The 25,553-nt window shown below is 42.8% G+C and overlaps 1 protein-coding gene across 5 annotated transcripts; it reads left to right on the top strand.

Annotated features, from left to right (window-relative positions):
- The first annotated feature begins 81 nt into the window (after nucleotides 1–81).
- On the top strand, nucleotides 82–25,195 carry LOC118370859 (ataxin-2-like). 5 transcript variants are annotated; one of them, XM_035756053.2, is made up of 24 exons: nucleotides 83–737; nucleotides 2,715–2,748; nucleotides 3,029–3,088; nucleotides 3,772–3,843; nucleotides 4,389–4,539; nucleotides 7,271–7,401; nucleotides 7,859–7,950; nucleotides 8,139–8,327; nucleotides 8,613–8,776; nucleotides 12,134–12,325; nucleotides 12,868–13,047; nucleotides 15,525–15,689; nucleotides 15,860–15,967; nucleotides 16,083–16,153; nucleotides 16,262–16,569; nucleotides 16,761–16,827; nucleotides 16,945–17,076; nucleotides 21,684–21,701; nucleotides 22,272–22,338; nucleotides 22,800–22,978; nucleotides 23,207–23,333; nucleotides 23,644–24,062; nucleotides 24,176–24,350; nucleotides 24,611–25,195. In XM_035756053.2, exons 1-24 carry the CDS (start codon nucleotides 646–648, stop codon nucleotides 24,637–24,639), a joined length of 3,222 nt encoding a protein of 1,073 aa, XP_035611946.1. In that variant the 5' UTR covers nucleotides 83–645; the 3' UTR covers nucleotides 24,640–25,195. The 5 variants fall into 5 exon arrangements, with proteins under 5 accessions (XP_052317088.1, XP_035611946.1, XP_052317087.1 ...); XM_052461127.1 differs by having other exon boundaries at nucleotides 85–737; nucleotides 23,644–24,005; XM_052461128.1 differs by lacking the exon at nucleotides 12,134–12,325 and having other exon boundaries at nucleotides 82–737.
- The last annotated feature ends 358 nt before the right edge of the window (nucleotides 25,196–25,553 follow it).

Here is a 25,553-nt window from a genome sequence, read left to right as displayed (position 1 = left end):
TTTGCTACCGCTGCGGAGGATCTCTTGACTTCCTGTAAATAGTGCAATTTGTAAGTCTTATATCTCCGAAAAAAATACCTGCCGGTTAGACTGTGGATGACCTCCAGTCACTCATTTGGGTTTATAATTATTATTTTATTCGAAACGTGAACATTTTAAGGTTGTCAAAAGTCAAGTAGCAGTTTATTTAGGTGGGATCATAGTGTGACGGAAATCGGTATATCCCTCCGCTGTTTTGTCTCCTTTCAAGACTGGTTTTGGTCTTTTCGCTGGTAGCAACGAAGAGAGAACCCGACATAGCTGAAAATCCCGTTTGACGGAATTAAAATACATTTTCAGAATCGAAAAACAAATTGACAGGAGCTTTAATTAACATATTTGTTACAAGTGTAATCGGCAAATATTGTATTTTTTTTTTAAAGAGCGTTACTTATATTTTTAAAAGGCATTAACTTACACAGCTAGCTAAGTTGGCTAGCTAACTTTTCATAGGTTTGGAATCACATGCGCGGAGTAGCTGAGCGACGTTATCAAGTTTTTAAAAAACTAGTTATCTCTAAATATTATCCAGTCGTCATTTGGTTGCAGTGTATATTATTTTTGAGATTTTAGGAATACACCACACACGTCGTTTATGGGCTCATCATGTCAATGAAGCAGGCCGGTGGTAATCGCAAACCCGGCAGTGGCGCTGCCTCTGGTGCCGGGGGAAGTGGCGGACGACAGAATTTGGGCAGGTAGGTGATTTATTCAGTCGACATTTTAGCTAACCATATTATTATTATGATGCCAACGCTGTGAAATGATCAATCGCCGACTATGCTCTTAATTACATGAGTTGATATTTCCACGATTAATGTCAACGTGTTTGTCGCCCTGACTACTATAATATAAGCTATAAAAACAGAGTCGCACACTCCATATAACGATCTCTAACCTCAGTCATTTATTGATTACTGGGAGGTTATATATATGTGAAGTGTGCGACTTATTATTTTTAAATAGTTTTTTCATCGTTAGTCTGCACCTCTACACGAAATAATTGTATCGGGATCTGCGCCAGCTCATGCTTATCTGACTAACGTTACTAAACTAACCATACGTCTTTTGTGGTAGGCAAGTTTCTATCCAGCTAGTTAGCAACTTGGTCCATACTATTCGGAATCATTGTGATGTCCCTAACCCTAGCCTTACTGTAACCATTTTACATTTCAACGGGTAAGGGACGCCGATGATCCCGGATAGCACGGACCCTAGCAAATTAGGCCTACGAATGATGCTGGACACGGTCTCCTAGTACTGAATGTTCCCGCAGTAATGCCGTACTTAGCTAGCTAGTTTTGGTTTGGTAGCGCCATGTTTAAGTTAGCTAGCTATGCTCTCAATACTAGCTATCAGTGGATTGTATCCTGTGCCACTTGCTTCGATGGATCATCCTGTTAAGAGGATGCATATGCAGCTAGAAATCAAACTGCTAACTAGCTAGTTATACCTTTGAACTTAGAATAAGCTAGGCTACTACCCTGTTAACCAGTTGACGCTTTCTATCATTCATTAATTTAATTCATGCCATCGGCGTCATGGATAAGTCAGTATAGTAAAGGTGGGCAGAACACAACCACTCAACGTTTTGTCTTTAAATACTGTTGCGTGGTGGAAGTTTTGACACTGGCGATTGCAAGTCATATTGCCAAACTAAATTGCTACCTTTTTTTGTTTTGAAGTCGGAGTCACAGCAACGATGTTGCAATAATTTTTAACCTGTAAGTGCGTGCAAGTCTGCAAAAGAAAAGGGGGCGTGGCGGTGTTTTGTGGCGAAGATATAATTTAAATAATATAATAAAGACAGACGAAGGACTTTCAACCTTGACGTTTTAGTTTAGCTGCTTGTGTAAAATTGTGCCCTTGAAACATGGCTTGTGTAAGTACTACCGTTAACCAGAAGGGCTGTATTTGAGCAACATATCAGTATATTTTGATAGCAAACTATTTTGACGGTAAGGACAGTACGTCCTAGCGTTGCATGTGTTTTTTTTTTTTTGGGGGGTCAACAACAAAGTCATATTCCACACTTCGGAGTCCTGACCCATGCATCATAGACGTTTAAACCAGCCATGCATATATAAACTGTCATCATATGGGTTAGGGAGGCAGGCGCAAAATTAAATTATTTCAGTAATGTATTTCCTAATCCAGAAGGAAATTGTGTGTGGGAAAGTGAAGTATTCACTGCACAGCTAGTGAAAATATCTAGCCAGTCATATTTCAGGTGAAACTTAACCCATATGAATCATTATCACTACAGGGCATGCAGGACTCATTAAATATGCTTAGTGTTTATTTGACTGTGGAAAGACATCAAACACTGCATTTAATTTTTTTAAAATAATATGTTTATTATTTTGCAATAAAAAATCTAATAAAAAATACAGCAATACTAACAATGACATTCATTGTACTGTTGAATGGGATGGCCAATTTAGAGGACAAAACAAAACTTAACTCACACATACACAAAATAAAACTAAATCCTATGAGGTGGTACATGTATAAGAAGACAGCATATAGTCATTACAAGCAGTGTAGTTAAGCCAAAAATAAATATTGAGTGGAGTACAAACACTGCATTTATCTATATATTTTGTGTCACAGAATCAGTAATGAGTCATTGAGGATTATAATGATATTGACAATTATTGTTTTTATTTTTTAAGGGGACGGCATAGTGCCAAAGGACCTTCAGCAGCAGTAAGTGAACAGCTTCATTATTTATCATTGTTTGATTTGGTTTTCTGTCCCATTGTTTGAATTAGGCACGTGAAGTTGGCAGCTAATGATGATTTGTCACTATCTAGGGTATCATATCTACTATTGTTTTTTTATGGGAGAAAACCCCCCCAGCATACTGGTACACAGTTGTCTGTTTGTCACACTCTTTGTCCATAATGTTTGCACAAATATTCTTTGGTGTTATTTTGCTTTGGGCTCTCAGGTTTGAATTGCATGATCAATACGTTTTGTCTTTCAGGTTGTCTCTAATGGTGTATATGCAAACATGAGGATGGTCCATGTCTTGACATCATTAGTGGTATGTTCCTCGATCACTTGATGCATTAAGGCTGTGAGGATCAGGCAACACCAAATACATTTTATGATTTGAAACTAATTCATAACCGATCTCTAGACTGAGGTAGTAGAGCCAGATACTGTGTATGTTGGATGTGTCTCCTGAACAAAGCTTTTTTAAAAATCTTATGTCACTGGAAAGCTAATGACAGCACACTACACATGTAATTTTTTTATGTAAACTTAATTTAACTAGGCAAGTCAGTTAAGAACAAATTCTTATTTACAATGACGGCCAAACCCGGAAGCCGCTGGACCAGTTGTGCACCGCCATATGGGACTCTCAATCACGGGCGGGTGTGATACAGCCTGGATTCGAACCAAGAACTGTAGTGACGCCTCTTGCACTGAGATGCCGTGCTGTTGACTCGTTGAAGCATATCAAGCAAGCAACAGTGACATCTACCACATGTTGTTTTCCCAAAGACCTTCCCTTGTGATAATTAAGTCATCTGTGATTGACAGATTGTTTTAATTAAGAGGTATATGTTTTTAGGAGTGAACTTTGTTTAAATGTGTTGTTCAGACTGCCAATGGAGATGCTTCTTAGCAGCAAGTCAATGGTCTTAGTTGAGTTGGAACGTAATTGTACATCTTGTGTGTATGATGATGGAGTAATATCTTTTTTTCTCCCTTCATTTGCAGGGAACCAATTGTGAACTGAAAGTAAAAAATGGAATGGTTTATGATGGAGTGTTTAAAACATACAGCCCAGAGGTAAGGACAATCACATAAAGCAATGTCAAAGCCAAGTTTTTTTCTATTGGGTGACAATAAGTACATTTTAATTGTTATGGCTAGAGCTGTGTTGTATGACCTGATCCCTTGTAGCTTAGTTGGTAGAGCATGGTGCATGTAGTGCCTGGGTAGTGGGTTCGATTCCTGGGACCACCCATACGTATAATGTGTGCACGCATGTCTGTACGTTGCTTTAGGTAAAATCGTGTGCTGAATGATTATTATTAGTATAATACTTGAGGCCAAGGATATTCTATCTTTCTTGGTAACATAAAAGGAGGGTTACGCACAGTGGGCCTTACATGCAACATATGCTTCAAGTTTAACAGCCTTGTTCTCCATTTATTAAAGGGAAAATGCTTTACATGGCTCACCTACTGATGCAGTGTTCATAATCTCAAATCGCACACAAACCCCAAATATAAAATACATGTATTCCCTTCGGGGAGTAGTCTAACCTAAGCGTTTACAGTGATACTTGATGGAGCTCTTTCTACTTCACAACTCTGTCGTCCGTCCCCCAGTGTGACCTGGTTCTGGATGCGGCCAACATCAAGAGTCCTGGGCCCAGTGTGGGCCTGCGACAGGAAGACCTCGTGGACAGCATTATCTTCAAGGCTTCCGATGTGGTGGTGGTGCACTTCAGAGACGTGGACTTCAATTATGCCAGAAAAGGTACATCCTTATGTCAAAACCTGTATACTCAAGGTTGTCACTGGCCCCTTAACTTTGTAGGTGTAGCTATGTCTTTAACTTGAGTTGGTTGGATGAATGAGGAAATGCCTATTTATTGGCCAATACAAAGATAGCCCATCCCTCCTGTGTGAATTGTTATCATGTCTAGAAGCAGAGCCAAGGGCTAGATCATGTGCCTGAACTGAATGCTCCCTCTGTGGCCAGTCATTGAGTAATAATGTGAAATATTGATTGCTCCGAATGTCTCCTAGGCACTGCAGGGGTACTCAATAAGGTTGTGATCCAATATATCTATATTACCTCTAACCTGTCAGGACTCAAGCACTGCACAGTGAGCAACAATAGACTCTGCTAGTTAGCATTGCAATCAAATCAACTAGTGAAGTGTTACTGTGTGAAGTGGGTTAGATCAGTGCTTCCCTACAACCATTCCTGAAGCATCCCTGGGTGCCCAGGTTCTTGTTGTAGCCAACCCAGTTTCTAGCAGACAAATAGCAAAGGCCACATGTTAAATGCATACAGTATCTCATTGTCATGTGCAAGATATTTCACTGGGCTAAGTCTCGGGTAATGCACAAGAAAACCCATTTGTTTTGTAGATGAAAGAAATGTAGCTGTGTGGTTGGAATGTAAACATTAGCATATACATAGTGGCGCTTCAGGAATAAGGTTAGGAACCCCAGGGTTAGGCTACCTGTCTTCTCTCAACTGACCCTCTCTTCCATGTGTTTCTCCTCAAATGGGTGTAGTCTCTACTGACACAGGTAATATGCTGTTTTTGCACCTTTTTGTTGTTGTTGACGCATACACATGTTAATTTTGATGGTAAGGGGGTAAACAGTAAAACCTCAATAGTTTTGAGGAAATGCAGTAGTGTTAGGGTCCTCTGTAGAGCATGGCTTTTGCATCGCCAGGATAGTGGGTTTGATTCCCAGGACCACCCATACGCAATGTTCCCTCTATGCTGCAAGCAGCTCCCCCGGGACTATATCAGCCTGCGCAGAGAAGCACCTGTACACTCAAGGTTGTCACTGAACCTTCTAGAGTTTTCCCCTTTTTAGTTAACACTATCAAAGTTTCCCTTTACTGTGGGAATTGTGATTGAATCAACACAATTTTAGCCACTTTCAATGCAACATACTGAAACACAACTATGCAAGAGATTCTGTTGTAGGCCAAACGCATCGCCGTATTATTCTTTTGCGTTGACACGCACGACTCAGCCCGTACTCTACACAGACCTTTGCGGCATAAGCAATCAGAGCTGCGGTAGGCCTATATGCAAATAGACCATTGCCATGTGAATCTGTGCCGTTCACGTTGAACTGGACTGTGTTTACAGCATGAGTGGTTGTGAGTAGATGCGCTTTTTTTGAGATCAATGTGACAGTTGCATGTATCCACATGCACATTTTGTTCATATCCTTTGCTCGTTAGTGATTTATTAGCCCAGTTATAGATCATTTGTAGTCGGCAATAGGGGGCAGTGATTGCTTCCTACAAGAGCACAAAACGTGTACATTTCCAGACCTTTGAAAAGTGAGTCAGCTGAAGAGCTTTTTTTTGTCTTAAAAGGGGCAGTGTTGTGTTTTGAGATGTCTTGAATAAGCTACGTAGGGTTTGTCTGATTCTCTATAATAAGGGAATTGGAGTGATGCGTTTTATTTTGTAAAGTGGTTTCTTGTGTCAAACAACACATCTTCAGTCACCTCGTCTGAAAGACAAGCGGATAAGCAGGTTAAAAAGTATCATGGAATGTAGGCTTACATTGACCACACATTGGCTGCTACTGTAGGCTGAATGATAGAACAGCTATTTCCATGTTAAAATGGTATGGTGTGCATTTCTCCATTGTTTCTGATGGTAGGCCACTGATAGGCCAACATGAGTTAACGGTCTACTTGACCACTGTCTGAAACTGTAACTCGGTGTTCACTGTAAACTCACATTGGGAGTTGCACAGAATTTTCACAATGTTGGAAGTTTGCACTGCAGACCTGAAATTTACTCAGCGCCGGACAACATTTGAGGGAACATTACCCATACGTAAAAAATAAATATATGCACCCATGACAGTAAGTTTCTTGGAATGAAGTGTCTGCTAGATGCCATATATTATAAGGGTCAATCCTCATATTTGGCTTGTTTCAGCCAGACCCCATTGTCATTAAAATACATGTTTCTGGGGGACCTATTCAAATGGCTTGATTCTCTAAAGAGCTTTGGTTGACTCTATCGAATAAATGCAACTGAAACAAAAGTACTTACAAAGATGTTGAATTGTGCTAAAATATCTCGTTTAAAAATGACAAGTGCCGTCTCAAATTTTCCTTTTTATAATTCAATCTATTCTGTGTAACCACATTGTCTGACCTGCCTGGAGTCATATTTTTCATGCTATGACTAATCTAAGTGCATGTTATTTATAGGTTTATTTTGCTTACCATTAATTTCTGTACTCGTTCTCCTTAATGTTAACACTGATTCTGCTACTTCTGTGTTGTGACTGTCTCTAATGGTTATCCTGACATGATCACTGCCAAAGCAAAGGGTGCACCTGGTTCTTAGAAAGGCAGATCATGTGCTATTTGCCTTCTCCACACCTGCACAGTCATTTACCTGTGCCTGCGTGTGTATGTGTGATCCCCTCCGTGTTTGCATGCATGTCTGTCAGCAGTATATAACTATGAATGTGTGTTGTAATGTGTAGATAACTTCACGGACACTGCAGTGGGCGGCAGAATCAACGGGGAACACAAGGAGAAGGACCTGGAGCCGTGGGATGGAGGGCGGCAGCAGCACATGGTCTCAGGCAGCCTGGAGTCTCTGGACACAGACGTGGTATTGCTTTCCATTTAGTGCTTTGCATGGAACTATATCTGCTGCTGTGGGCAAAGTTGCCTCTAGATGCTGTTCTGGTATCTGTTTATTTTCCACCTTAGTGGTTAAAGGGTTACTTTGGGATTTTGGCAATGAGGTCCTTTGTCTACTTCCCCAGAGTCCGATGAACTCCTTTTTCTCTCTGCGTCCAGTATGAAAGACATTGGAGGTAGTTTTGCAGCCAATGCCAACTAGCGTTAGCGCAATGACTGGAAGTCTACATACAGTAGCACCTAACTCCGGGGAAGTAGATCAATCCCAAATTTTCCCTTTAAGGTTAGGATTGGGGAAGGGGAAGCTGATCCTAAATCTGGAGCTAGGTAGCACTTCACTCCAGAGTATTGTTGTTTTTTACTCTCCATTCATAGTTTATATCATCTGACCAAAAGCCTCTGCCTCGCTCTCTTGCTCCTCTTAGTCAAATGGCTGGGACCCGAATGACATGTTCAAGTATAATGAAGAGCAGTATGGCATCAAGTCCACCTACGACAGCAGCCTGTCCACCTACACGTAAGCTACTCCTGCCTCTCTCTGTCCACTCATGCGTCATACAGGCACAGCCGGGTTTATCACGTAGGAAATGAGCTCATCCACTAACAATGTGTTGCACCTACTTTGCTTTGCATGTGTGACCCCTATTTGGGGACAGGGGTGTGTGTGTGTCTAAGGTTTGCCCTGTGCTGTGCTCTGCTATGCAGGGTTGCCCTGGAGCGGGATAACTCTGAGGAGTTTCTGAAGCGGGAGGCGCGAGCGGCCCAACTGGCGGAGGAGATCGAGGCCAGCTCCACCTACAAGTCCCGCGTGGCCCTGGAGAATGACGAGCGCAGCGAGGAGGAGAAGTACACTGCCGTGGTGAGGGGAGAAAGGGAGCAACACACACTCAACAGGTGGGTCTCTGAGGGGTTTTCACAATCCATTAGTTGATGCTAGCATCCATAAATTGAATGTTTGTCTGTCACTCGCATCCCATGTTCAGCTGCGACTTGCCTCGTGTATGGCTAACATACTGGCATACTGCAGTGTCTTCAAGCGCTCGTTCAGTTGTGGACGTTGCAGAGGTAGGCTTGCAGGATGTTTGCAGGATTCCGCTGCCAATTCGTACATCTGGTTTCACATTGTGGTAGTTGCATTAGTTTTTAACTTGTTCTCCTGGGTCACTGATCTCTCCATAGAGAAAAGTACATTCCCCCGGGTCAGAGGAATAGAGAGGGGATGTCATGGGGAGCGGGTCGTCAGAACTCCCCTAGGTTGGTCCAGAGCAGCAGTGGACCTCCCCGGCCAGGTCTTCACGACTACACCCCCAGCTCTGGAGCTGACCAGCGGGTTGTCAACGGAGGTAAGGGCACCCTGGTTCATCCTGAAGCATGGAACAATATCACATGTTATTTGTCACATCCTTTCTAAACAACAGCTAAAGTCCTATTGTAATTGGGCTAGTATTACTTGAGAACGTTGGTTATGTATTTATTACCCCAGAATGTCAATTATTCCAGAGGACGATTCTGCCAAGATTAGTTTATAAAAAAATAAAAAAAAAACATTTTAGACACTGTCCCTGTCATTTTTGGGATGGAAGTCTGGATGAGTTTTTTGAAGGCGTGAAGATATTTCAACAAATCCAGGCGACAATATGCTACACTGATATATTGAGCTTGGTTCCAACTTTCTGAACCATTCCAAACCATCTTTTAGGTCTTGTGTTGATATATAATATTTGAATTAACGAAGTGTAATATTTTAATGATCCGCAGTAGAAGGCATCCTAAATGCCCCCCAGCATTCAGATGGGAGCTAAACAGTTAACTTGCACTTGAGGTGTGTTTTAAGGCTGTAGATGAGTTACTTTGTCATTTCCAAATGTTTTGCTCAGTTGTATGCTGCTTTGTGATCTATTAACAGCAAGGGTTGCATTACATAGGAGCAATATGTTTCACTGATGCATTTGGCAATATTCACACACACAAAACATCAACCAAAGCATTCACTGTGGAAGTTGATACATGTTGACCCTTCATATATAGGCTATGAGCAGCACTTAGTTCAAATCATCCAATCAGTTATTGTTTTCTTGCTCAAACCGCAAGCAACACCTGTCAAACTCAAGACGGTTCTCTCAAAACACAGGGATGTCGATTCGCACGGGACTAGTGTTATCAGAGGACCTCGGAGTTCGCCAACAGTAGGATATTCTGGATGGAATTGTTACACTCCTGCCAGATAAAAATGGCTGACATGGCAGATTCAGAAAGGACTAAAATGACAGATGTGATGTTTTGTGCTCGTGCACATAATTCCATTACCCAACCTCCCCCAGTAAATCGAGGGCACCACACAATGACTGAATGAAAGGCACTATTGTCAGTCAGAGGATGTCTCTGCGTCAGACCACCCCTAGATGGGTTTTTACAGGCATCCTGTAGAGATCAGTTGTGTGAACATGACTGGCTATTTTTGAATGAGCTCATCTGTCCTGAATTTATCCAATCCCTAGTTTTAGTTAAACGTTCTTCTTTTTAGTTGTATGCTCATCTCGTAGTTTGTATTGTATAATCTAGCTGGTATTTAGACCACAACTGTCAGATAACATGTAGAATTTGTTAGTCTGACAAGTCCAGGCCTATGTTTATCTTTGTCTGGGAAACTTGCCGTGGCGAGTTTGGCCTTGACTTTCAGACATCAGTACTCGGTAATCATCCTATCATCCAAAAAACACAATTGCATGTTTCTCTCTACATTAACAATTTGAATGTCAGTTCAGTTTCATTTGCTGAGTTGTCATCTTGTTCTGCGTCCTAACTTTCTTTGACCTTTTTTCAAGTTTATTCTGTTTTCATCAGTAAATCTCTGGAGTTTATTCTTTGCTACGCTGTTTCTATCCGTTTCAACTAGAGGTCGACCGATTGTGATTTTTAAACGCCGATACCAATTATTGGAGGACTAAAAAAGTAGATACCGACTATTTTGGTTTAAATAATGCAAAAATAAAGTGTTGGGGGGAAAAAAAGTGCAATATGTGCTGTGTAAGAAAGCTAACGTTTCAGTTCCTTGCTCAGAACATATGAAAGCTGGTGGTTCCTTTTAACATGAGTCTTCGATATTCCCAGGTAAGAAGTTTTAGGTTGTAGTTATTATAGGACTGTTTCTCTCTATACCATGTGTATTTCATTAACCTTTGACTATTGGATGTTCTTATAGGCACTTTAGTATTGACAGTGAAACAGTATCTTCCATCCCTCTCCTCGCTCCTACCTGGGCTCGAAGCAGCGTTACCCATGCAGAGCAAGGGGAATAACTACTCCAAGTCTCAGAGCGAGTGACGTTTGAAATGCGATTGGTGCTCTAACTAGCTAGCCATTTCACATCGGTTATACCAGCCTAATCTCGGGAGTTGATAGGCTTGACGTCATAAACAGCTGCTGGCAAACGCACAAAAGTGCTGTTTGAATGAATGTTTACTAGCCTGCTGGTGCCTACCATCGCTCAGACTGCTCTATCAAATCATAGACTTAGTTATAACATGATAACACACAGAAATACGAGACGTAGGTCATTAATAAGGTCAAATCTGGAAACTATCATCTCGAAAACAAGACGTTTATTCTTTCAGTGAAATACGGAACCGTTCCGTATTTTATCTAACGGGTGGCATCCATAAGTCTAAATATCCCTGTTACATTGCACAACTTTCAATGTTATGTCATAATTATGTAAAAATCGGACAAATTAGTTTGCAACGAGCCAGTTGGCCCAAACTGTTGCATATACACTGACTCTGCGTGCAATGAACCCAAGAGAAGTGACACAATTTCACCTGGTTAATATTGGCCTGCTAACCTGGATTTCTTTTAGCTAAATATACAGGTTTAAAAATATATACTTCTGTGTATTGATTTTAGGAAAGGCATTGATGTTTATGGTTAGGTACAGTCATGCAACGATTGTGCTTTTTTCGCAAATGCACATTTGTTAAATCATCCCCCGTTTGGCGAAGTTGGCTGTCTTTGTTAAAAAGAAGTAGTCTAAAGAGTTCGCAACGATGCCAGGTTAGCAGGCAATATTAACTAAATATGCAGGTTTAAAAATATATACTTGTGTATTGATTTTAAGAAAGGCGTTGATGTTTATGGTTAGGTACACATTGGAGCAACAACAGTCCTTTTTTGTGAATACGCACAGCATCGATTATATGCAACGCAGGACACGCTAGATAACTACACATGGTTGATGATATTACTAGTTTAACTAGTCATTATGATTGTTTTTTTATAAGTTTAATGGTAGCTAGCAACTTAACTTGGCTTACTGCATTTGCGTACCAGGCAGTCTCCTCGTGGAGTGCAGTGAGAGGCAGGTGGTTAGAGCATTGGACTAGTTAACTGTAAGGTTGCAAGATTGAATCCCAGAACTGACAAGGTAAAAATCTGTCATTCTGCCCAACCAAATTGGTGTCCAAAAATAACGATTTCCTATTGTTATGAACTTGAAATCTGCCCTAATTAATCGGCCGACCTCTAGTTTCAACCTGCTGACCCTGTCTCCTCTTCCTGCCTTTCTTGAATCACCCTCCTTTTCCTTATGTACCCATCCCTCATCTTTACCCCTCGCTCCACCTTATTATCAGTCCTCTTTCTGTCCTTGCTCTCTCGCTTCTCCTTATTTCTCCTCCTCTGCTCATTGTCATTTGTCCTATCAGGTGCCACCTCCTGCCCATCGCCCTCCTCCCGCTACCAGTCAGGCCCCTCCCCTCTCCCACCCAGGGCGGCCACGCCCACCCGGCCTCCATCCAGACCCCCCTCGCGGCCCTCCCGGCCCCCGTCTCACCCCTCTGCTCACGGCTCTCCAGCTCCCATCTCCACTATACCCAGTAGACGCATGTCCTCCGAAGGTAGCTACCTCCCTCCTAACAGAGTGGTGAACACACAGAGCCATGTGCACTGCTGGGCTGGCTGTGCTGCTGCCGCTGTCTCTAATCTCCTGCTTCAAGACGCTGCTTTTCAATTGAGAAACGGCTTTGGACTTTGATGTTTTTTCTTCTTTGCCCTACCTCCACTTTCCTCCTGTCTCTCTCGCTCCTGCTCTCTCTCGCTCTCCTTGCACACATTGCATTGTGAATTGTGTGGTGTTGGTCACGCTCTCCAGTAACACTCCCATGGTGTGGCATTGAAAGCAGGAGGCACTAGTCAGACTTGTCAGTGTTTACGTGCACTGGGTGCATTGATGACCGTTGTATTGGTGAAGGAAAGATGGTGTATGTATTCATGCTGTTTTTCATCACCGTTCCTCAATCATTTTGTAATATCGTCTGTGGTAAGTAGCTGTTTGTATTGTCCACCTAGTTGCATATAGTTTGTGGTACTAGTGGCTCACAAGTCTCTACCTGGGCTCCTTCTAGCTAAATTATGTTGTGTCACAACTATCTCTCTCCAGGCCCTCCCAGGATGTCTCCAAAGACCCAGCGTACCCCTCGCACCCACAGAGTTCCCCCCGGGAGTAGAGTCCCCCCGGGAGTAGACTTCATGCCCCACAATGCTCCAGGAGAGGTGCCCGTGCCCCCGGCTACCCGCAGCAGCTCATCCGGTGGCACCTGGTCTTCAGTGGTCAGCGGAGGTAAGAAACCCCATCTGTCCTTCAGGACTGGGGTGGAAAGGACACCTGGCAAAATAGCTTGGATTGTTACAGATATAGCCACTGTGTGGTTATATTACATTGACAAATGGTATGCCTAGGGTTGTGGCGGTCATGAGATTGTCAGCCGTTAATTGTCATGCAAATGACTGCCGGTATCTCGCTGTTAATTAACATAACATGTTTAGCATCTCCTGGCTTCCACACATACGAGCTGCTGATGCGTACCTATGGAACATCTACATTTTAACAAGTCAAATGAATCCATTTAATATAGCCTACACCGTCACATTAAAATGCATTGTTTACATTTACATTTAAGGCATTTAGCAGACGCTCTTATCCAGAGCGACTTACAAATTGTGATATTCCCAGGTTTATAGGCCTGTCTTAGATATCGAAACAAATGTTCCATGAGACTGGATGATTTGGAAAAAAAATTCATAAAAAGGCATGTGCTCATCCTTCCCTCGGCGAGACGATTGCATTGTTAATCTGCTTGTGTGTCAAGCAAGTTAGGGGATATGTAATCAATAGAAGATGGCATTAAAATGACAATTAAAAGGCTATAACAACCAAAAACCAACAGGTAGGCTTGTATTTAGGCTATAATTTGAATGGAGTCGTGATGTGTCTTAACTTGTAGGATAGTGAGATGCAAAGTAACATTATGGCTAGCCTTAAGTAGCCAAGTTAGCTAGCTTCTCTCGGTTTGATGCAGTCCAGACTGGTACAATGTAATCCGAAGGGATGGTAAACTAGCAAGTTATTCCAGGGTGAGAACAGTAGTTGCGGTCTCTCCCTTCGTGCTCCAAGCCTCCTGAGTCCTGTGTCCTACTCTCACATTCCCCCACACACTACCGGCTGATGTCTTGACTCGGGAAGATTTTTCTCTCTCGAATGAGCCATTGATCATATTTTTTGCGGTATTCGTACCTTGGGAAATATGTCATTTAACAGAGAGCCTAGAACATTTTCCCCTTTTGTCTGCCTCTTTAGTCCAGGATGCATTGTGCCGTTGCTAGAGATAGAAAAGAGATTATAGAAAAGAGATGGGAACATATAATGCCCCGATCAAGCATACTGTCAACCGTTCACGTTGTCATGCTGCGTCACGCGGTGGGTGGCTAAACTAATTGTCACGCAATCCCTTTCTCAGTCTATATGTTGAGAAACATGCCTATTTTCCTCAAGTACGTAGTGTCACGATTAAAAGCTATACGATACTACAGATGGCAATTTAATTATCTCACATCTTGGTAAAGATTTGTTTTATGTCTCAAAGGTATATTTGTGCCTCCTGAGGGGCGCAGCAGTCTAAGGCACTGAATCACAGTGTTAGAGGCATCACTACAGACCCGGGTTGGATCCCAATTTGCTACTTTACATGCTGATATTGTCTTTGTTATTATTGTGTGTAGCTACATTTGCTTGCTAGCCAGTCAGCCCATAGAGAGCATTGCATTGTGGATTTTGTAGTCGACTTGAGCTGCAACAGATTTCCCCATAGATTTTACATTTTGCTACCCACATTTATCATAATGCCAAAACTAAACATTTGTTCACCAAAAACATTGTACTCACACATTAGTTATTTAACACTGTAAATTGAAGGAATTAGTGGATTTTGTTTGATTTTTTTTTTTCCTGTTACATCAGCAACCTGCTTCTCTCTTGAGGGTTTGGGTTAAAAGCATAAGACACATTTTGGTTGAATGCTTTCAGTTGTGCAACTGACAAGGTATCCCCCTTTCCTTACTAGCCCCGTGCCTCACATTTTAGAGCTCTGTCCAGGCTGCAGACTTTTAGAGGGGTGGGGCTCTCCCCGGTCTTGCTCAAGGATCTTGCCGGCCCGGGGTATCAAACCAGCGACCTTTCAGTTACCACACCAATGCTCACTCTGTGCTTCTTTCTCTCTCTCTCTTTCTGTAAAGGCTCCGGTTTAATAAGGTAGCAAAACAATGTCTTCTACTGCTTCCCTCATTCTCATCAGACCGGTTGTCCTTCAGATCCTTTTGGGTTTTCAAATAAATGTATGCATATTGGGTCCTGGGCTTTTTCTTGTCCATTTCAGAACAGGAGCTCTGACTCCATCCCCATTGTCCTCATCATTCAGATGATTAACTCATGAAGTGATTTAGAGGGACAATGGAGTGCTGAGTATGAGGCGATTAGAGGTTTGTTGGCAAGTTTGGTAGGCTACCATTCAGGGCCAGTCATTTGCGCTGTTTTGGATGGGTTTACCCTGACCAGTGGTCACAGGGAATTTGACTGTGGTTATGACTCGTGGCCGCCGTTGTGGCGGTAATACGGTCACTGCGACAGCCCTAGATAGACTAAGACAAATTTCCATTCTGTGTAAACTTATTGGACAATGGAATGTTCTCATCTTATCTAGTGTAAGGGATGTATCTCTTTTGGATGTGTGTAGGATAACGGTGTTTGTTGCTCTCCTATAGCACACAGACCTCGATCCCCTCGGCAGAACAGCATGGGCGGGGCCTCTCCTGGTCCCTCGCCCCAGACTGGGTCCACTCCCGTGGAACCTGTTAACACGCCAATGTCAGCTTCCTCACCTACTGCTAGCCCTGCCCCCAATATGGCCGCCACCTCCTCAGCAGAGGGTAAGTCTGCTTGCCATCGACATCCATACTCCTATTGTTTTCTGGCTATACTCTGAAGCAGTGACAAACGTAAGAATCTGTCACTTTCATATTAAAAGCAGTCAATCAAGCGCCGTCTGAAACAAGGCACTTGGCGATTTACTTGCCCCTTCTTTCTTCCCTTAATATAGCGAAAGATTCTCGGGTCCAGGTGGCGAGACAGAACTCTCCTACGGTCAACAAAGAGAACATGAAACCCCTGGAGAGCCCCCCTAGTATCAACAGACCACTCTCTAAAGGTCTGCAGCGTGGACACAGCTCACATGTTGAGGAGGATCCAATTGTATTGTCTGAAATGCATCTCTATTTCTGTATTGGTGAAATGTCTCATGATCTTTCACTTTCTCTCTGCAGGACCCCCCTCCATGGCACCAGACCACAGAAAACAAATAGACAATTTAAAGAAATTTAGTGTAGATTTTAGGGTAAGTTAGGTGTCCTCACTTGCCTTCAGGAAGAAGTATCTCTTGACAGTAAAATACAGAAATAATCTTTGTTAGTACAGCCATCTAAAACTCATCTCGCTCTCTCAGTTGCAGTCCAGCTCTAACCCAGACCCACAGTTTCAGCAGATGGTGACTAAGCCTCCGCAGGACACGGGAGAGAAGTCCAAGCAGCTTCCTCTGGATAAGGGGTTGGAGGGGTCTGAGGGCCCTGTGGTCCCTGCCAGGAGCAACAAGCCAGACAGCCCTGGCGCACCATCCCCCTCCCTGTCCTCTACCCTCTGTCCCGCCCCGGAGCAGAACAGGGGGCCTGACGTGACCTCGCAGGGCGTCCAGACATCTGCACCCAACTTAAGCGGAGGAGCCAAGCCTGAAGACAAGGAAGAGGATGAGGCAGAGTGAGTGTCATGGCCATTCATCTGTTAGATTTGAGTTGGTGTTGTAGTGGGCCTCTCTTGAAGGTAGGCACAAATGGAGTGCAGCTTTAAACAGCCAACCTGAGAGAAATTGATCATCCTGGAACCCTCGCGTTGCCGAAATAAATGATTTTCTGTCTTATGTTAATATATTCTTTTTCCCCGCTCCGCAGTCAAATGAGGAAGTCGACTCTGAATCCTAATGCCCACGAGTTCAAACCCAGGGTCTTCACTCCTCAGGTCAGTTTGACTCCCCACATAAGCTGCATCTTCTGTTTCTGCTATTGATATCTCTGCTTGATATCGATATTCCTTTTGAAGATGAAAAGACTTTGTAATATGTACCTGTGTATGCAGCCAAAGCCGGCCACCACCCCGACCCCCCCTCGGCCCCAAGGCCAGCCCAGCCCCTCTATCGTCATGCAGCAGCCTCAACAGGTCTACTTTCCCCAGATGTACCCTCTGACCCCTGTCAGCCCTGGAGTCCAGGTGAGACGACACATGCACACACAGACTCCACCCCCCTGCATGCCTCCACAACTCTGGCAGGTCAGAATAAGAATACTTGTGGAAGCTGAGACATCCCCATGAAATGATAATTGGTGTATGATTGGCATGCACAGTTGCTAAGCAGCATGGAAGGTGGATGAGGATCCTAAAATATTTAGTTCACCCTCCTTTCACCTCATCCCTTATCTCTCGCTCTCGCTCTCTCTCTCTCTCTCTCTGTGTGTTGTGGTACAACAAGACGGAATGAAATTTGATTTTTTTTCTAGACGTCGACTGATTAGGATTTTTCAACGCCAATACGGATTAATCGGCCATTTAGAAAAATATATATATATTTGTAATAATTACAATACTGAATGTAACAATACTGAATGAACAATGAACACTTATTTTAACTAAATATAATACATCTAGTCTCATAATGAAACATGTTCAATTTGGTTTAAATAATGCAAAAACAAAGTGTTGGAGAAGTACGTGAAAGTGCCATGTAAGAAAGCTAACGTTTAAGTTCCTTGTTCAGAACATATTATAGCTGGTGGTTCCTTTTTAACATGAGTCTTCAATATTCCCAGGTAAGAAGTTTTAGGTTGTATTTATTATAGGACTTTTTATCTCTATACCATTTGTATTTCATATACCTTTGACTATTGGATGTTCTAATAGGCACTTTAGTATTGCCAGCCTAATCTCGGGAGTTGATAGGCTTGAAGTCATAAACAGCGGGATGCTTGAAGAGCTGCTGGCAAACGCAGTAAAGTGCTTACGAGCCTGCTGCTGCCTAACACCGCTCAGTCAGACTGCGGTATCAAATCATTAGACTTAATTGTAGCATAATAAACACACAGAAATACGAGCCTTCGGTCATTAATATGGTCAAATCCGGAAACTATCATTTCGAAAACAAGACGTTTATTCTTTCTGTGAAATACGGAACCGTTCCGTATTTTATCTAACTGGTGGTCTAAATATTGCTGTTACATTGCACAACCTTCAATGTTATGCCATAATTATGTAAAAATCTGAGAAATTAGTTCGCAACGAGCCAGGCGGCCCAACTGCTGCATATACCCTGACTCTGTTGCACAGAACGCAAGAGAAGTGACACAATATCCCTAGTTAAAATAAATTCATGTTAGCAGCAATATTAACTAAATATGCAGGTTTAAAAATATATACTTGTGTAATGATTTTAAGGGGTTTATGGTTGGTACACATTGGTGCAACGACAGTGCTTTTTTTCACGAATGCGCTTGTTAAAACTTCTTATGGCTGCTGTCCCTGTACAGGGATCAACATCAGCGGAAATTTGAGTGACAACTAATAGTACTCGATACAACTCAAACTTTCATTAAAACACACATGCAGGGTACTCAATTAAAGCTACACTCGTTGTGAATCTAGCCAACATGTCAGAATTTTAAAATGCTTTTCGGCGAAAGCATGAGAAGCTATTATCTGATAGCATGCAACCCCCAGAATAGCCAAAGGGGACATAATGTAATAATTAGCGTAGCCGGCGCTACACAAAACGCAGAAATAAAATCTAAAACATTCATTACCTTTGACGAGCTTCTTTGTTGGCACTCCTATATGTCCCATAAACATCACAATTGGGTCTTTTTTTTTCCCCGATTTAAATCCGTCCATGTATACCCAAAATGTCCATTTATGAAGCCTGTCTGATCAGGAAAAAACTGCTTTCAAAAACGCAACGTCATTTTTTTAAATTAAAAAAGTTGCCTATAAACTTTGACAAAACACTTCAAACTACTTTTGTAATCCAACTTTAGGTATTAGTAAACGTTAATAATCAATAAAATTGATCACGGGGCGATCTGTATTCAATAGCAGCACGTTTTGAAATGATGGTCCATTTTCTCTCTCTCAACTTCCTGCTGTGTACTTGATGACAGGAAGTGCCTATTTCTCATCTGAGGAAAGGATTAACTTCAAAGCAAATGACAGTACTGGCGACATCGTGTGGAAGCTGTAGGCATTGTAAACTATTTTCCCTGGCCATAGACAATAGAGACTGGCGGAGGGATATTTTTGTTTTGTTTTTTTGTGAACAGTTTTCCTTGGGATTTTGCCTGCTAAACACGTTCTGTTATAGTCACAGACATGATTTAACCAGTTTTATAAACTTCAGAGTGTTTTCTATCCACATATACTAATCATATGCATATACTATATTCCTTGCATGAGTTGCAGGACGTTGAAATTTTGCTCGATTTTTAACAAAAAGCGGTGAAAATTCGCAGCCTCCTTAAAAGGTCACCCTTTTGACGAAGTAGGCTGTGATTCAATGATAAAGGGCTCAGGCACCGCATCGATTATATGCAACGCAGGACAAGCTAGAAAAACTAGTAATCATCAACCATGTGTAGTTAGTTAACTTGTGAATATGTGAATGTTTTTTTTTTTAAGGTGCTTGCTAGCATTTAAACTTATCTTGGCTCCTTGCTGCACTCGCATAACAGGTAGTCAGCCTGCCACGCAGTCTCCTCGTGGAGTGCAATGTAATCGGCCATGATCAGTGTCCAAAAATGCCGATTACCGACTGCTATGAAAACTTAATCAATCGGTCGACCTGTAGTTTTTTCTAGGTGGGCCGTCTAAGTGTTTCAGGCCACTTATGTCCAAACAGTAAAGAAAAAAAAGTGTGTGTAAAGGTTCAGTGTAAACTTAAATTACTAAAACCAGCTATAAAGTACAGTATGTAGAAAACGTTATGGCGCTGTTATTTATTTTAAGATCAGTCGGGGACAATCAAAATCCCCAAATAATTAATTCAGGTCTATCTTTGTCAAGACATGGGGCCCACATTGATTTTGTTACATTTGAGTCACACAAATGGCATAAGCCATGGCAAGATGTGTAGATTGGAGTAAATTAGCTATATAACAGCTACATTTTGTCACTGCGGACAATGGGAGAGTCTCTTAACATTTCCGGTCAGAGACTGCACCAGTGACCATGCCCACGGCCCCTCCACGTCCACCCCCTAAGCCCCATTTTGACCCAGAAAAAAACCCTGGAATGTATCATTCCCAACCAGAAGGATCACCTTTTCAATTATTTGGGGGTATTTGTATGATCCAACTGTCCTTCTATGTAGTTGTGGCATGCCTATGTTAGAGGCCCTTTCTTCCTACTTTGGCCTACATTACTCCCAACTGGCCCAACTGAACCGTTTCACCATTCCACAGTCATTTACTCACTGTCTGAACTCATGTAGAGTAGCCTACTGCTTCTTTGTATTGGTTTGTGACATTTCGGGAGACTTCAGGTGGGTTTGAGTCGAGCTTCAATTATTATTTTTTTCTGAGTATCTCCTGTCAGTATACAGCAGCACTGTCTTGATGCTAGTCCTGTTTTGGTGTAGGTCAGTTGGGAGTAATGTAGGACTCGGGAGTGAATGCAGTAGGGCTGGGCCATATCGCCAAAATGTCATGGTATTTTTTCAATTTGACGTTATTTTGTTTTTGATCAATAAAAGTTATACATTTGCTTTGAGTAGTGTGTGTGTGTGTGACCCAAGGGTGGCAACACATACATTCTAAGTGATTACAATGGGCCATTCTCCATTCTGATTGTTTTATACTGTTTAATTCAACTTCAACCTAAAATTATTTCCTGCACTCATTTGAGATCATTTCCACACTGCGGACAAAAATACTAGGCCTTATTTTTAACCAGATGTTGCAATTGCGATTTAGATCAAACCACTTGGGTGAACTTTTAGAAATAGAATATAAATAATGGTGGGCACTTTGAATACAGTGACATGACAATGAATGAAACGTATTATTGTGACAGGGTAGGAACCAAAGTGTTGATCAGTGTTTCCAAGGGGACCCTATAGTCTTTGGCTACATTAAATCTTTATTCATACAGCCAACTTGCAATTAGCATTACTGGCTAAGAAAATAAAAACTAGCTGTTTGCAGATGTAAGAAGCACAAAGTAATTATAGTATGCTTGTGGATTTATATTAAATCCATAAGCAAAAATGAAAATTTGTTGCATGTGCTGCATTGACCATGCAGACCTGAACAAAAGTGTCTGGTGGTCAAGCAACAACAAATGCGCTCCTTGAGTGACAGGGTTGGACTAGGTCTGTGTGGAAGCGGCATGGAGAGGGATGACTCAAGTAGTGGAGTAAACTATAAAAATTAACGTTACACACGGTGTATCACTTTAAACGAACCAAACATTCAAATACCCCTATAGAAGGTAAAGTAAAAACTCAAACCGGTCTGTGCATAAATACCTGTGTGTGTGTGTGTGTGTGTGTATATAGTAAAATACGGTATACCGCCCAGCTCTAGAATGCAGTTTGAGACTAGTGAATCCGTTGTGAACTATGCAATTGTGTGATGGAGATCTCTGGACATGCGCTGTCTCCAAAAGCACATACAATACATCTCTGTGGCAGATATTGTAAGAAATAAATCTATTTTGGTCTTGAAGTTGCTATGGTGATCCAACATTAGTCACTTGAGAGAGAAACATTTTCTAGTTACCACAAACAAGCCACTAAAGAATGGTTCTGTTGTTTCTCCCTTTCCTCTCTCCATTAGAAAAGCATTATCTGGAAGGTTTGTGCATTTCTTAAGCTTTCTACTCTTTTTTTTTTTTTTTCTTACCTTTTATGTCCAAATCCGTATGTGATGTTTTGCTTGCTTGAAAATGTCCCATCAGATGTTGGTTTGCCAATTTCTTATTGCAATCGTTTCTAGTTGTCGATCTTATCTTTGTTTTTAACAGCTTACTTTGGTTCATTTGACAACTAATGGTCTCGCTGCCTTAGCAATTTTTTTTTATTCCCAGACCTAAGACTGTCTTCATTTTTAGTTTACAAACTGAAGAAATGCAGAGCAATTCTCGTATTTGTATGTGAGCATATGTTGCCATTTGATTAGCCTGCATTGATAATGTGCAGATGAAAGTAGAATATTAAGTGCATGTTTCAGTCATCCAGCTGATAGAAGGGGGGCCCAGTGTGGACAGACGGGTGTATGCATGACACCAGACAACCCTTCTTCTCTTCAAGTTTACAAGGCATGCTGTGAACATGGATTGTGGGTGTATGAGGTCAGAGTTGAAAGGGTAGGGGGGCTGAGAAATCAGTGTGTTAACCCTGGTGTTCTTCTGACCTTCTCTGCCAGTCTCCAGCCATGTACCACGTCCAGATGCCTCATATGACGCTGAGCCAGTCCAAGCCCTACAGACCAGGTAAAGTTGAGACTGGCAACGCTGTCTCATGTCTTCCCTGTCCTCATCAATAGCACAGTTCATCTGCCAAATTAACAGCCAAAGACTGCTTCCAGAAGTCAGACATGCTGCCCTCACACATGCGTGCACATGGAGCCAAAGCTGTCTTGCAAACGCATAGTGAAGACATTCTCATGACTTTGTGCAGTAAAATATTAATTTGTTTTGTAGTCGTAACAGCCGGCAGGCATCGGGTGATAGCGCTGCTTTATGTGTGGAGCTTTTGACGGCGTTGTCTAGTCTGCTGGAGAGCCAAACAGCTACACTCACAGTGCTTTTGGAATTCAGCATTTTCATAGGTGGATTTGGCATTGTAGACAAATAATGAATTTAAAAGGTTGCCCACCCAGATATATCTCCTGTTATTCTGGATGTTTGTGTTCTGAACGGTTGTTGTTGTGGTATGCCACTGTCTGCTGCAGTACCCAACATGCCCCAGCAGAGGTCAGACCAGCACCACCCCCAGGGCACGCCCACCATGATGCACCCGGCCGCGGGGCCGCCCATCGTGGCCCAGAGCCCTGCCTACTCAGCCCAGTACTTCACGTGTAGCCCACAGCAGTTTACCAGCCAGCAACTGATGCCCCACTACCAGTCACAGGTAACAATCTGCCAAAATAACTACTCTACTCACTTCTATGGACCATGGATAATGGAAAGAAGACCCTATAGATTTTCAGGGCTTGTAGAAGGTATTCCAATACTCCTCCAATGAGTGCATGAATGCCTTAAAATCATCAGCAGTGTCTTTGGAATAGGACCACACACACACACACACACACACACACACACACACGTGCAGGCAGTGAGTTCCCCATCTCCCCCCCAGGCCCAGCATGTGTTCAGCCCGGTGATTCAGGGTCAGGCCAGGATGATGGCCCCTCCCACCCACGGCCATCCTGGCCAGCTGGTCTCTTCCACCACCCAGTATGGTGAACAGACTCACACCATGTACGGTAAGACTCCACTGTGTGTCAGACCACATTTTCTACTCTTCCCACTATCTGGTTGTGTGTATGTACCTCATCTCACCACCCATAACCAAATCAGCGACTCTATTTTGGTTCTGGGACCGGTGGTAGAGAGATTTGTAATACGGTTGCATAGCCACACTAATTCCATGTAAAAAGCATAAATGGTGTGCGATTGCGCAATAAACGTTAGATTATTTTTCTTTTTGGCAAAGCAAACATGTTGACATGTTCTTTCTGTGTAGTCTGTCTGGTCCGTGACAATAACCCAGTCTTTGTTTGGGGGGGGTTTCAGTGTCACAAGGCCCCATGCCGCAGCAGTACGCCCACCCCAATACCACACTGCATCCCCACCCCCAGCCCTCGGCCACCCCCACAGGCCAGTCCCAGCAGGGTGTGCAGCACGGTGGCAACCACCCGGCCCCCAGCCCCGTCCAGCAGCACCAGGCTGCTGCAGCTGCCCAGGCCCTGCACATGGGCAACCAGCCCCAGCAGCAGATGTACCAGGCCCTGGCCCCCACCCCACCCTCCATGACCCCGGGGCCCAACCCCCAGTCCCCCCAGGGCAGCTTCTCCTCGGCCCAGCAGGCAGTCTACCTCCACCCCCAGCAGATGCAGCACGGCTACAACCCCTCCCACATGGCCCACATGCAGCAGGTGAGCTCCACCTTCAGAAGCCCTTCCCTTCACTCTGAGTACATACTATATGAGCAGGTTAGTGGTCCCAGGAACAAAACACATCTTTTTTATAGAATCAAAGTCAGTAACAGTTATAAGTATCTTTTTCTACTAAGCTTTTTTCTCTGTCTTGTTCTCTCCCTCTTCAGGCCCATATCCAGTCTGGGATGGTGCCGTCCCACCATGGTAACCCTGGCCACCCTCAGATGATGCTGATGGCCACCCAGCAGCAAGGTGGCCCTCAACCCCAACTCGCCCAGAATGCCCTCAACCCCATCCCAGTGTCCTCCACTGCTCACTTCTCTTACTTGGCTCACCCCCAAGGTACGTCCATATGAAACCCCATCCCTACATGCCTCGGGGAGGACTTCTCCAGTCGCCTGACGGCTTGTTCAACTAAACAAGTTTTAAATTGGGGCAAATAGGTTGTTCATCATCAATGTTTGATCCCATTTCCCAGTCTTTTTGCTAATGATCATTTTGGTTGAAAACGGATATTAATAAATGCTGACATGCAGCTGTATCTAATCTAACCACGACTGGCCAATCAATGATTTGTTCCATTTTGTGTTTTGTCCCTGCAGTACAACAGCACCATCAGCAGCAGCTGTAGAGGGTACTGTGGAGAACATGGACCCCTCTACCACCCTCGCTCTCGGAGTCTTCACACAGAGAATCCACACAGCTCTCATCATGCTACATGTGCGTTCCTCTCCCAGTCAGAATGTTCAGAGGTTTTATTAGTTTAGAGTTGTGCTGATAACAGAAAGGACTCCTTTCCCCCCCACACACACACACCTAAGTGGAACTTGATTTGGCTTGCCAATTTAAGAATTGAGAATGTAAAAAAAGTACCGGAGCTTGCATTATGTCTGCGCCTTGATATGAAAATTCTTCCGACTTGGACAGTTTTAAAGTGACTGTTTAATTGCTGCTACTATTGCTGCATTCAAGACTTAAGAACAGGTTCAAACCAAACTAAAACAAATTAAAATCTTCCTGTAATTAATAACAAGTTTGGCTAAAAGGACTGAAGTATTATTTATGAATTGATGGCTAAGGTGATCCCACTTCCCACCTGACCATTATGGAACTTAAGTTAAAATACAGTTTACTTTGTAGATATCCATTTTAAAAAAATTAGGAAAAAAATAAAAGTTTTAAACTGGGTAACTGTCTGTTTATTTTAGCTTTCTGTTTAATCACATTTTTTGAAGTAATGTATAGACCTTGACAAATGTATGAATTAAGTTGGTCAAAAAGTAGATGACCACTCAAGGTCATGGACAAGATTAGGACCGGGTCCCTATCCAAGTGATTCTAGAGGGCTGTATAATTGAAGTACTTTGACCATCCAGATCAGTTTGCACGTGATGTCTTTTTAGAAAGGCTATTTGCAAGATTAGAACCTGTGACCTTCAGATCTCTAAATGCCTAGTCAACTGCGCCAGAACCACTTATTTCACAGATATAAAGCTGTTCAGTCAACAAATCACATTTTAAAATAGTTGGGTAAGGTTGGAAAAC

The sequence above is a fragment of the Oncorhynchus keta genome, chromosome 14 (genome assembly GCF_023373465.1).
Source record: "Oncorhynchus keta strain PuntledgeMale-10-30-2019 chromosome 14, Oket_V2, whole genome shotgun sequence".
NCBI lineage: Eukaryota > Metazoa > Chordata > Actinopteri > Salmoniformes > Salmonidae > Oncorhynchus > Oncorhynchus keta.
Note: the sequence above shows the minus strand (reverse complement) of the source record. Positions and strands in the feature narration are given on the sequence as shown.

Excerpts from the sequence above, each read along its gene's own strand:
- LOC118370859 (XM_035756053.2), top strand. The coding sequence starts at position 646 with ATGTCAATGAAGCAGGCCGGTGGTAATCGCAAACCCGGCAGTGGCGCT. Across the intron at positions 8,777-12,133 it reads CCAGCGGGTTGTCAACGGAG|GTGCCACCTCCTGCCCATCG; the intron begins GTAAGGGCACCC and ends TTGTCCTATCAG. Across the intron at positions 16,828-16,944 it reads CCAGGGTCTTCACTCCTCAG|CCAAAGCCGGCCACCACCCC; the intron begins GTCAGTTTGACT and ends CTGTGTATGCAG.